This window comes from Chiloscyllium punctatum, chromosome 48 (genome assembly GCF_047496795.1).
Source record: "Chiloscyllium punctatum isolate Juve2018m chromosome 48, sChiPun1.3, whole genome shotgun sequence".
In the NCBI taxonomy this organism is placed as follows: Eukaryota; Metazoa; Chordata; class Chondrichthyes; order Orectolobiformes; family Hemiscylliidae; genus Chiloscyllium; species Chiloscyllium punctatum.
In genome coordinates, this window is record NC_092786.1 from 49,672,147 (window position 1) to 49,684,589 (window position 12,443).

A 12,443-nucleotide genomic window follows, 5' to 3' on the forward strand; every position below is an offset into this window, starting at 1 on the left:
CACCATCCACTATACCACCAATTTTTGTGTCATTCGCAAACCTACTAATCATGTTTCCTGTGTTCTTATTCAAATGATTTACACAAATGACAAAAAAAAAGTGGACCCAGTACCAATCCCTGGGTAATGCCACTGGTCACAGGCCTCCAGTCTGAAAAACAACCATGCATCACCACCGTCTGTCTCCTACCATCAAGCCAATTTTGTATTTAATTGGCAAGCTCACCCTGCATCCCATGTAATCTAATTTTACGAATAAATCTACCAGATTAGATTAGATTCCCTACAGTGTGGAAACAGGCCCTTCAGCCCAACTAGTCCACACTGACCCTCCGAAGAGTAATCCACCCAGACCCATTTCCCTCTGACTAATGCACCGAACACTACCGGCAATTAACCTGACTGTGTGAGGAAACCAGAGCACCCGGAGAAAACCCACACAGACACAGGGAGAACATGCAAACTCCACATAGTCACTGAAGCTGGAATCAAGCCTGGGACCCTAATGCTGTGAGGCAGCAGTGCTAACCACTGAGCCACCGTGCTGTATGGATTCATTTAGTATTTCTTCCATCACCTAAGTTTCAATACATAGACAATTTTGTTGATCTTTAAAGGGCCCTATTCTCTCTCCAGTTGTTCTTCTGATCTTAATGCATTTCTAGAACATCTCTGGATTATCCTTAAGTTTATCTGCCAATCAAGAAATCTGCCCTCTTGATTTCCCTCTAGAAAATGCCCCTACTTTCTTTATACGTTTTAGGAGATTAATTTGATCCCAGTTGTTTATATATAATGTATGATTCTTTCTTATTCTTGTCCAGAACCTCAGTATCTTCATTCGTCCATTGTACCCTACTCTTAACAGTCTTAAATTCACTCTAATAGGAATATAATGCCTCTGAACTCTCATTATTACACTTTTATCAGTTGTCCCTTTACCTGCAGTCTACTCCAATCAACTTTTGAAAGTTATTGTCTCATACCATTAAAATTTGCTGTACCCCAATTGAAACCTTTACTTTTTAGTGAAGGCTTATCCTTTTCCGTAACTATTTTAAAACTAATAGAATTATGATCACTAGTCTCAAAGGATTCCCCTACTAACACTTCAGTCACTGGCCTCATTTTATTTCCCAAGAGAAGGTCAAGTTTTGCTCCTTCTGTAGTAAGTACATTTCCACTATATTAGATTCCCTACAGTGTGGAAACAGGCCAATTGGCCCAACAAGTGCACACTGACCCTCAGAAGAGTAACCCACCCAGACCCATTTCCCCTCGGACTAATGCAACTAACATTACGGGCAATTTGGCATGGCCAATTCACCTGACCTGCACATCTTTGGAATGTGGGACAAAACCAGAGCACCCAGAGGAGACCCATGCAGATACAGGGAGAATGTGCAAACTCCACACAGACGGTTGTCCAAGGCTGGAATCAAACCTGGGTCCCTGGCACTGTGAGGCTGCAGTGCTAACCACTGAGCTACCGTGCCACCCTTTGATAAAGAATTTTTTCTTGAACACATTTAACAAATTCTTCACCATCCAAAGCTTTAACACTGTGACACAGTCAGTGTTTGGAAAATTAAAATCCCTCCTCTTACAACCCTATTATTCTTACATATATCTGACATCTCTCTACATATTTGCTCCTCAGTTTCCCTCTGACTATGGGGGAGCGGGGGGCTATAGTACAATGCCATCAAAGTCATCATCATATTCTTCTTTCAAACTATGACCTATATAATTTCACTGTATGATCCCTCAGAAACTCCAACGTCAGTTTTGATCTTTGGAAATCATATCCAGGATTTGTACTTGAATCTACATCCTGTGATTCAGATGTGAGCGTAAGTTTATGTGTATACGTAAATAATACAAGTCGAAAATTCATTCCAAAAGGGCAATTTTATTTACGAGCTCAAAATTGTTAAAAACCACTGCAGCGTTAGTTATAAGTTGGCGTATTGGATTTAAAGTATTACTTTCAAAGTCATTTGTCGGAGAATTTCACGTAATTATTAGATGTCTTTTTAAAAACATGGTTTTAAAAATCCTGGAATCCTATGTAATGGAAACAGAATTTTATTCATAAAGCAAGAGCCCTAATTATTTTTGATTAAATCAGCTGTTATGATTCCGTTAAGTATAAATTATCTTAATCATAGAAAACAGAAACAACAAAGGAATAAGGTTTAGATAGCACCCACTCCCCCAAAAAAGTTTTTACAAAACCTGTTTTGCTTCTCAATAATTCCATAAGTAGAGAGTGGAAAAAAGAAGTCACAAAAGTCGAATAAGATTGAGGAAGGAGCGAGAAAAGAGAGAGAGGCAGAGACAGACTGACAGTCAGATAGAGAAGGAGTTGCGAGCAAAGACACCTCCCACTTTGTCTGAGCTGTTCCTGAAGGCAGGCCCCACTTTGACGCGTTTGGCTGATGCCTGAGGCTGGGTTTCCAAAAGTCAGCGAGATAATTGGATGCACAGAGAGGCACGTGTCCTCTAAACTGCGATATCAGCTCTTGACAGCTCCGGCGTTTTTCCACCTTTCTCTCTACAGTTCGTGAGCACAAACATAGACAGACAAGCGGCAAGAAGGAGAGAGGATGAGAGCCAGCAGCGTGAAGTTTTGCACCGCCTTCCTCATCACCTACTCCCTCGCCCTAGGAACAAGTGGTAAGGAGCAAGTTGACTTTCCCAATTTGTGCAGGGCGCCTGAGTTTTTATACACGCGGTTCGAAATAACTTCAGATTTTATTGAGTTCTTTCCCAGAGTTAATACCCAGGTTGTTCTTTGCGATAGGAAATTCTACTGGAATAATCTCGAAAAAGTGCATCTATTTCTTCTTCTTCCCTCCCCCCCCCCCCCCCCCCCCACCTTTTTAAAAATGCTATATTAAGTTATTCAGAGCGTGAGGTAAGATCATTTTTCAACTTGCAGAATAACAAGAAGCAGTTTGGAAAACTCACCCACCTCTGCCAGTCTTCAGTTTTGCTTTGCAATTATTTCACAAGGAGTTGTGTTCAGTTTCAGCAAGATGTAAACAAATAGCTCACTGGATCCCCCGTTACTAATTCGGATTTACAAGCTATAAAAAGTTAGGATAAGCCACAAGTCAACTGGGAAGGAGGGTTTTATTCCAACTCAGCGGAAGGGAATACAGTATAGTGTTTTCTTTTTCTAGTTTGCTTTTGGAGGGCTTAAAAATGAATCAGGGCTTTCTGACTAACACACAGGATGATTCACTTCCTGGGAAATTATTGCCAGGTCTATGCATGTTTCTGAAAAAGATCAGGTCTGTTTTTACTTCAGGGGATTTAGGCATATTTTCCGGTGTTTTGAGAATGAGAATCACATTCCATAATCTTTCTGGTTTGGAAATGAGAATCATGCAGCCTCACCCACCATATTCAAAGGAGACTGGTATTTCTGAAAATCAGGACCATTGGCTTGCAGTGATAAAGTATATCATATTCTGTTTGTGAATCTGGAATCTTTCCTTGGTGTGGTAGGGATCACATTCTGCTCAGAAAATGACAAACTTGTGGTCTTGACTATGATTCTCTGTAGCTAAATTGAGCCTTTCGCATTTGACTGGGTTCAGGAAGGATTTACAAGGATGTTGCCTTGGGTTGGAGAGACTGAATAGACTGGGGCTATTTTCCCTGGACCATCGGATGCTGATGGAAGTTTATAAAATCATGAAGGGCATGGATAGGGTGAATAAACAAGGTCTTTTCCCCAGTGTGGGGGAGTCCAAAACTAAAGGGTATAGGTTTTAAGGTGAGAGGAGAAAGATTTAAAAGGAACCTAATGGGGATGGTTCATGTATGGAATGAGTTGCCAGAGGAAGTGGTGGTGGCTGGATGGATATATGAATAGGAAAGGTTTAGAGGGATATGGCCCAGATGCTAGCAAATGGGACTAGGATATCTGGTCAGCATGGACGAGTTGGACTGAATGGTCTGTTTCCATACTGTACAGCTCTATGACTGTATTAACTATTTGAATGGGCAGCTTCAAAATGTGCTTACACTACAGAGTAATTAAAATTTATACAACTCCCACTAAAGTCTATATTAATTAAATGTCATCAATCCCCAACAAAACTTTTCTAATAACCAGAAGTGAAGACAATTTAACTGTTTCAATATTTAATGTCCAATCTGAAATAAAAAAATGTGCATTTTTAAAATATCTATCTTAATGGTCCCAACAAGTTCTATGATGAAAGTTCTTTTGAAGTGAAATTCCTTTTGTAAAGTAGGAACTACAACAATCAGTTTGCTTACAGGGAGCTCCTGGAATGATTAGATGATCTATGTAGTAATGTGGACTGAGAAATAAATATTGGACAGGAGAACTCCCTCAGTGTTCATAAACATAGCATTTTGGGGTTTTTTTTAAATTTCCCAGAGAGAGCAAATGGGGCCTTGGTTTAACATTCCATCTGAAATTCAAGACATCTTAGAATGGAGCACACCCTTTGGAGTGTCAAATGGTCTGTGTTCAAGTCTCTGAAGTGAAACTTGAATCTCCAACACAAAGGCAAGAGTGCTACTGCCTGAGCAATGGTTAACAGGGCTGTAAGAGGTTGAAATCAGCCAGACTTCTTCAGGCTGTTCCACAGTAAGAATTGCTGGAAACATGATTGTATGTGAATGTCAACACGGAAAACATGCATCATCTTTACTGGAGCAAAACCGTTCAAGTGTTTCCAAAAGGGATAGAGATAGAGAAAGGGTCAGTGGAGGTTGTTAAACATCCAGTGAGAGCTGGAAAACAGTTTGAGAAGATGATTCTCTACATATAATTTTCTCTTGTTGCTTTAGCTATCACACAGAAACCTCATGATTTTAAGGAGAGTACTGAAGATAGAAAGAGTGAAGGATGGTGGAGAGGTGAATTCTGAAGTGTGGAGATAGGTGAAGCATTTTCCATTATAACAGAGGAAGGTTAAGGGGTGGGTCAGAGAATTGAGTAGTCAGTGATACTCACCCAATAGATTAATAGCTTGGTCCCCCAGGACAATTGGCCATTTAGGTAAGGTAGAGGAGAGTGGATTGTTCCCATTGCCCTTGATCTCAGCAAAAGTTGTGGTCTGGAAAAGATTTTGGGGGGTGAGTGAGAAAGCAAACACGTGAATGCAGTATTTTGATTCAAATTATGCTTAGCAACAATAAATTTATTGAAATCTGCATCATGAAGCTATTATCTGTTAGCCAGTTCAACAAAGAAGGAACTTTATGGATTATAAGAACAGTTGGAGTTGAAGATGTAGTTCTACTAGTTACTTTGGTTATAGGACAAAGTGTCTGATTTCATTTGGCTCGTTGCCATAATATCAAAGCAGAATGAAGCATCAATCATCTTCTGACAGTTCCATCAGATCAATGAGTAACACACAAAGGATTTTTAACACGCAACCTAGATTGTGAAGTAGATATTTGCTTTTAACTATGAACAGAGCAACACAAATAATAACATTCAGCTGGGGAAGTAGGTAGATGACTGTGATTCTGTTCAATTATTTTGCTGCGTAAGCTGTTCTTGTAATGTTTCAGCTTGTTTTACATGCTGACACAGTCCAGATCCAATTAGAATGAAGCTAGATCATGACCTGTAAACATTTAAAATGAAAAGCTTCATCCAATGTGTATCAAAAAGAAAAGTTTCCAGAAACATTACAAAAACCTGAAATGATCAGAACACAATCGGCTTTTATTCTAACACAAAACTTAAGGAAATAAATTTAAGAACTAAGTGCTAAAGGTGTTATTTTGAGGTGTGTTTAAAGGAAATCTAAGTGTCTTTAGGAGTGAATCTTTAAGAGGTTCAATTTTAACTCTGTGGAAGTGAGAGGGTTTTTAGGGAAATTTTGAAATGAGAGTTTTTATCATATTTATATGTAGTTTGCTACCGAACAACCCAGATGGCCTCCTTCTTCAAAGACCCCACATTCCCCTCAGACGTGATCGACGATGCTCTCCACCACATTTCCTCCACTTCCCGCTCCTCCGCCCTTGAACCCTGCCCCTCCAATCGACACCAGGACAGAACCCCACTGGTCCTCACCTACCACCCCACCAACCTCCAGTTACATCGTATCATCCTTTGTCATTTCCGCCACCTCCAAACAGACCCCACCACCAAGGATATATTTCCCTCCCCACCCCTATCAGCGTTCCGGAAAGACCACTCCCTCCGCGACTCCCTCGTCAGGTCCACACCCCCCACCAACCCAACCTCCACTCCCGGCACCTTCCCCTGCAACCGCAAGAAATGCAAAACTTGTGCCCACACCACCCCCCTCACTTCCCTCCAAGGTCCCAAGGGATCCTTCCATATCCGTCACAAGTTCACCTGCACCTCCACACACATCATTTACTGCATCCGCTGCACCCAATGTGGCCTCCTATACATTGGGGAGACAGGCTGCCTACTTGTGGAATGTTTCAGAGAACACCTCTGGGACACACGCACCAACCAACCCAACTGCCCTGTGGCTGAACACTTTAACTCCCTCTCCCACCCCGCCAAGGACATGCAAGTCATTGGCCTCTTCCATTGCCAGACCATGGCGACACGACACCTGGAGGAAGAGCGCCTCATCTTCTGCCTAGGAACCCTCCAACCACAAGGGATGAATGCAGATTTTTCCAGCTTTCTCATTTTCCCTTCCCCCACCTCATCTCAGTCCCAACCCTCGGACTCAGCACTGCCTTCTTGACCTGCAATCTTCTTCCCGACCTCTCCGCCCCAACCCCTCTCCGGCCTATCACCCTCACCTTAACCTCCTTCCACCTATCGCAGTCCCAACGCCCCTCCCCCAAGTCCCTTTTATCTTGGCCTACTTGGCACACCCTCCTCATTCCTGAAGAAGGGCTTATGCCTGAAACATCGATTCTCCTGCTCCTTTGCTGCCTGACCTGCTGCGCTTTTCCAGCAACACATTTTTCAGCTATTTAAAAACCATGGCAACTTTGGTTTTGTGAAATTCTTATCAGGATGCAGCCAGAATTCAATAATGTTAATTATTATTGCTCTCATTTTATTGATATTCATGAATATGATCTGTAATATTTTAGACATTCATTTACTATGCCCGTATAATTGTGTATAGTAAGTGTAATGCCCAAAAAAAACCATCCCAAGCTCTTGTATGTGAGAAGCTCTCTGTCTACAATGCCGCTGTCTGCTTATGTCTCTAGCACCAATTCCCCACTGCATCCTATAACGTCATGGTTTGAAACAAAGATAAAGGAATCAACTGTTTCAGTGATGAGCCATGTCCCAAGATAGATACTGGTGCCCGGAATTGGGAAAACCGACCAAGTTGCCCTGGCAACCCTCCTTCCCTCTGTTAGTTAAGAATGCAGTTGCAAAATATTGACCCTTATCTCTTAATGCATTGCAAAGCAGCTTGATGATAGGTGTATGCCTGTCTATGATGTGTTGTGTAGCATGCAATCTGGAAGTACATACTGTTTTTTTAGTTGTGCTGTTCTACTCGGGTGGTGAGTACTGATTCTGTTTACTTCAGAATGTAGTAAGCTGTATGTCATACTGCATTTTCTGAAAGCTGAACTTTACCCAAACTCTCAGCTGTTTTAGGAATAAAAGCACGGAACAACTATTCAATGAGATCGAAGTTCAGCAGACTTTCCTTGAGAAAGTGGTCTCTCTTTAAAGGTTTTACTAAAGCCTTTTTAGCGGAAGAACAAAAGAAGAAATTTGCTTTGTACAAGAAAAGATCAGATCTCAAAACTGTCTAAATGAGCTTCAAATACAATGAATTATTGTGAGGTACAGATATTGTCATGTCAGCATGCAATGGTCACTTTGTACATTTGCAAAATGATATAAACAGCAACATTGAATCCATGATCAGTAATCTGTTTGTTTTGCATGATTTAAGGAGATGAATTTCAGCTAAGCCACCAGAGGCATCTTGTCCCTGTCCTTTTCTAGTGCCTTGGGATGTTTGACATCAATCGGACCAGATGAGGCAGATTTCTCACCTCAAGGATGGCCCTTCTAATAATGCAGCATTCCCTATCGTAGTTCTGCATTGTGGTGGTTTGACTAGATTATGAGTTCAGGTCCTGGATTGGAGCTGGAGAAGTACAGATTAAAAAGTATCAAGGTAAATATTTAGTCAGCTGAACCCTTTGGACCCTTCCAAATCATGACATTTCAGATTGAATGCTTCTACAGTTCCAGTAAAGTGCTTGATAGGATAGATTAGTTGATATTACAGGGTGCACAGACTTGCCAAATGGAACATGCATTGTCCTTACATCTTTATAGCAGAAAACTATCAAAGCCTCAGTTTCCAAGAACTCATTTGATCACCGGTTGGTTAGAATGTAACATTATCAGCACTAGATGACGACAACAACAGAACTGACATTCTAACCAGTTTATCGCTTAGCCCAGTCCCCAGCTCAATGTTAGTGAAAGAAGTAAAGCAAATCAGCATTTTAATTGGAGCCATTTTTCATGCTTCTCTGTGGAGGGGAATTTGTGGCTGAGTTTTCGGTGCATGGTTGACATCTATTATTTCACAGGAAAAGAATATTCTTCTCACACTGACTTACAGTTATTCTTTAAAAATAGTGAAACCATCCTCAGCTTGGCTGTGAGACTGTGGTTACTCATATTAGAACGTCTATTAATAATAATTGGCACTTCAAGGATGACTTGCAAGTCAAAAATGCTGGAAAACTAAAATAAAACCTGAACATACCAACAGCACCCAACTGTTTGGCCATCATCTGAATAAGAAGGAGGTGAGTGCTTTATGAGGCATGCATCATCAAAAATGAAGCATTGACCTTCAGATTAAGTTATACCCCTGTGTGTGAACCAAGGAAGTGATAGACTGTTTAAGCTACGGAAGGCATTTCAGCCAAAGCTGGCTCTGTACTTGGTGACCTTCTCCTACCACTTTCCAACAGGAACCCTGAGCCACAAATGATATGATACAAATGGTATTTCTGCAGATGTGCTCATCTGCCAGAAAGAACTAAAATCACATTCAATGATATGGCCATATTTAAACATAAGCTTTTTAGCTGAAAGTGGCTTTGCCCAAGGCAAAGATAATGCTTTTTGAAAAAAAAACATCCTTTTGCTAATGTGCAGCAGTGCATAATAGTCACATTATATACTTAAACGAAAAGGAACAAATTACAAGGATGGTGTGTCCAAAATATTATCTCTAGCCTGACTTGCACTATAATTATGTACGCAGTTTTCTAAAAACGAATTAAAATTTAGCAAATTGCATGGGTAAAAATATATATGGTGGTGGATAAATTGATGCAATCTGTTTCAAGCACTATTTTTGCTTTAACTGCTTTTCAGTCCGCTTTTACAGCAAATCTGCAAAACGAAGGCTTGGCTGATTTCCCCTTTCTAACTTTCCTCTTTCCACTTTTCCTCTTCCTGATAATGCTGACTATTTGTCAGTGTACAGTTTCAAACGGGCCGACTGGCCCATGATAACCCTGCCAAGAGCCAAGCCTTCAAGCCCTAGCCTGTTTTTTTTTCCCCCTTCAGTCTCATTCAGGCTCATTTGCATCTGGGTTCACTTACCTTCAAGCGGGAGCAGATTTTTTTTTCTGAATGGTATTGAAATGATGAAGGACGAGTTGAAAATTCACCAAAGACTGTTCTTGCAAAACAACAAGTGTAGAGTACCCACCAAGAAGTCTAATAGAGTATTGAACTGCATAGCGGTATCAAAATAAGCTGCGAGACCAAATGTACAGTGCCCTCACCAGATGGCACCTTGAATGCTTTGTCTAGTACCAGACACTGAAATAAAATGGAGGAATTTGAACACATCAGTCAAGACCATGAAGAACCATAAGGCTAATTGCTAGTCTTTAAAGGTTTAATATCAAGGAAAGACTACAAAAAAATTAGGCTATTTGTACTTGAAATCAACTATTCAAGAATTGATCTTAAGAGTTAAGTAAGATCAAAAGTCCTACAGAAAATGTCTATGAAAAATTACTTTTAAATTCTAAGATTAAGATTCGGGCTCACAGCTCCCAAGAAGTGTAATAGCTTTTGTTCTGAAGAAGTAATTAATGCAACAAAGTGGTCGTTGATACAAAACTCATAGAATCGCTGTAGTTGTAATCGCTGGCCATGCTTTTTCATGTGTGGAATGTAGAGTTATTCCGGACAAATGAATGAAGGTGTCTGTGTGGTTGTCCCCCCACAGTAATTATGAGGTGATTCTATGAATGCTGAGTGACATTACTCCTTTCAGAGCCAGTTAGACCAATTGCAGTTATCTTGATGAGTACCACTGGCTCCTCTAATGGGATTAGTGAGCACAATACAGACTTAATATTACAGAGGGGCTTAACAGGGTAGATAGAGCCATTGTTTCCCTTAGCTATGAAATCTAGAGCAAGGGGACAACATTTCAGGTTACTGATCATTCAGCTCTTGAAATGAGGTGCAAAGATGTTACTTTTGCTTGACGCTTTCAAGAAAAATTGGGAATCCAATGTATTTCATTTCCTTCTATCTCTTTATATATTCTCTCATTAATTTTACTGAAGTGAATACATTTAAACAGCATGCGAACAAATGTGTGATTCTAGCTAATGCCAAATGTGGTATAGATATCACAGCAGTGTTACATCACAGAAAGAGACCATTTAACCTATTGGAGCATCACCAGCTCATCAGTGACTAATTTGGCTTCATTGCCATTCACCTGCCCTTTCCCCATGCCCTTTCATATTGTCTCTATTCAAGTAATCATCTAATGCCCTCGTGAATGCCTCAATTTTCTCTGCCCCATGACACTTCCAGACAGTGCATTCCAAACTCAACTCCTCAAATGAAAAAGTCTTATGTTTGCGTCACATTTACTACCTTTGTCAATCATTTAAAATGTGGGCTCTGTCATCCACAACCCTTTTGATTTTGATTTATTATTGTCACACGTACCTAGGTACAGTGAAAAGTATTCTTTTGCATGCTGTACAGGCAGCTAATACCATGGAAAGTGCATTAGGGTAATAGGTCAGAGCAAAGAGTACAATGTTATGGCTGCAGAGAAAGTGAACAAAGATTTATAGCAACATAAATTTAAAATCTGCGAGGTCCATTCAGAACTCTAAAGAGTGGGAGCAGTTTCTCCTTGTCTATCTGCACTATTAAGACCTCTCATCGCTTTGAAAACTTCTATAAGAAATCAACCTTGGCTTTTTCTCTCAAAGAAGCCCAATCTATCCTCATAACCGATGTTTGTCATCCCCAGAATCATTTTTGTAAAGCTCTTCTGCACTCTGTCCAATACTTTTCCTTCTTCCTGCCTATCGTGAGGCACCCAGCACTGTCCGCAATACTCCAGCTGAGATCTAACAAATATCTCTTATAAGTTCAGTGTAACCTGCTTGCTCTTGTACTTTATGCTTTGATTGTAAAGCCCAGGATACTGTATGTTTAATTAACTAACTGTTCTCTCCATCAGTTGCACCACCTCCACTGATATGTGCTCATAAACCCCCAGGTCTCTGTGCTTCTGTATCCCCTTATGTTAATGCCACTCGTTTTGTATTGTTTGCCCATGTTCTTCCCACCACATAACTTCACCTGCCATCTATTTGCTCACTCCACCAACTTGTCTGTGTCCTTTTGAAGTTATAAACTGCCCTGCTCACAGTTTACAACCTTTCCAAGTTTTGTATTATCTGCAAACATTGAAATAGCTTCCTGCACACCAAGCTTTAATTCAATTCTATATGTTTAGGTATATATTAGGAAAAGTAAGAGTTCCAATACTAACCCCTGGGGACCCCCCACTCTACAAAGCTTTCCCCAGCCTGAAAAGTATCCATGGGACCATTACACTCTGTTTCCAGTTACTCAACATGTCCACATTGCTACTATCCCTTTTATTTCATGAGCTCTTTTTTTTTTCACAAGCCTGTGTTATCAAATACCTTTTGAATGTCCATGTACATGGCAGCAACAACATTACTTCCACTACTAGTTTGAAAAACTCCCAGACACTAGTGCAACATGATCTCCCCTTGAGAAATCAGTGGTGGCTTTTCCAAAAACAACCAGATTTCTTTCCATGTGACGACTACTTAGATTAGATTAGATTACTTACAATGTGGAAACAGGCCCTTCAGCCCAACAAGTCCACACCGACCCGCCAAAGCGCCACCCACCCAGACCCATGCCCCTACATTTACCCCTTCACCTAACACTTTGGGCAATTTAGCATGGCCAATTCACCTAACCTGCACATCTTTGGATTGTGGGAGGAAACCGGAGCACAGGGAGGAAACCCACGCAGTCACGGGGAGAATGTGCAAATTCCACACAGTCGCCTGAGGTGGGAATTGAACCCAGGTCTCTGGTGCTGTGAGGCAGCAGTGCTGACCACTGTGCCACCATG

General features: G+C 40.9%; 1 protein-coding gene across 4 annotated transcripts in view; it reads left to right on the forward strand.

Annotated features, from left to right (window-relative positions):
- The first annotated feature begins 2,432 nt into the window (after positions 1–2,432).
- The window catches only part of LOC140469009 (lactadherin-like), a 92,935-nt gene continuing 82,924 nt past the window's right edge, over positions 2,433–12,443 (forward strand). For 2 of the 4 annotated variants that reach the window (XM_072565184.1, XM_072565185.1), the window contains exon 1: positions 2,433–2,679. In XM_072565184.1, the coding sequence (XP_072421285.1) occupies positions 2,610–2,679 (70 nt within the window). In that variant the 5' untranslated portion in view covers positions 2,433–2,609. The remainder of the gene's footprint in view (positions 2,680–12,443) is intronic. The other 2 variants (XM_072565186.1, XM_072565187.1) reach the window with 1 other exon arrangement.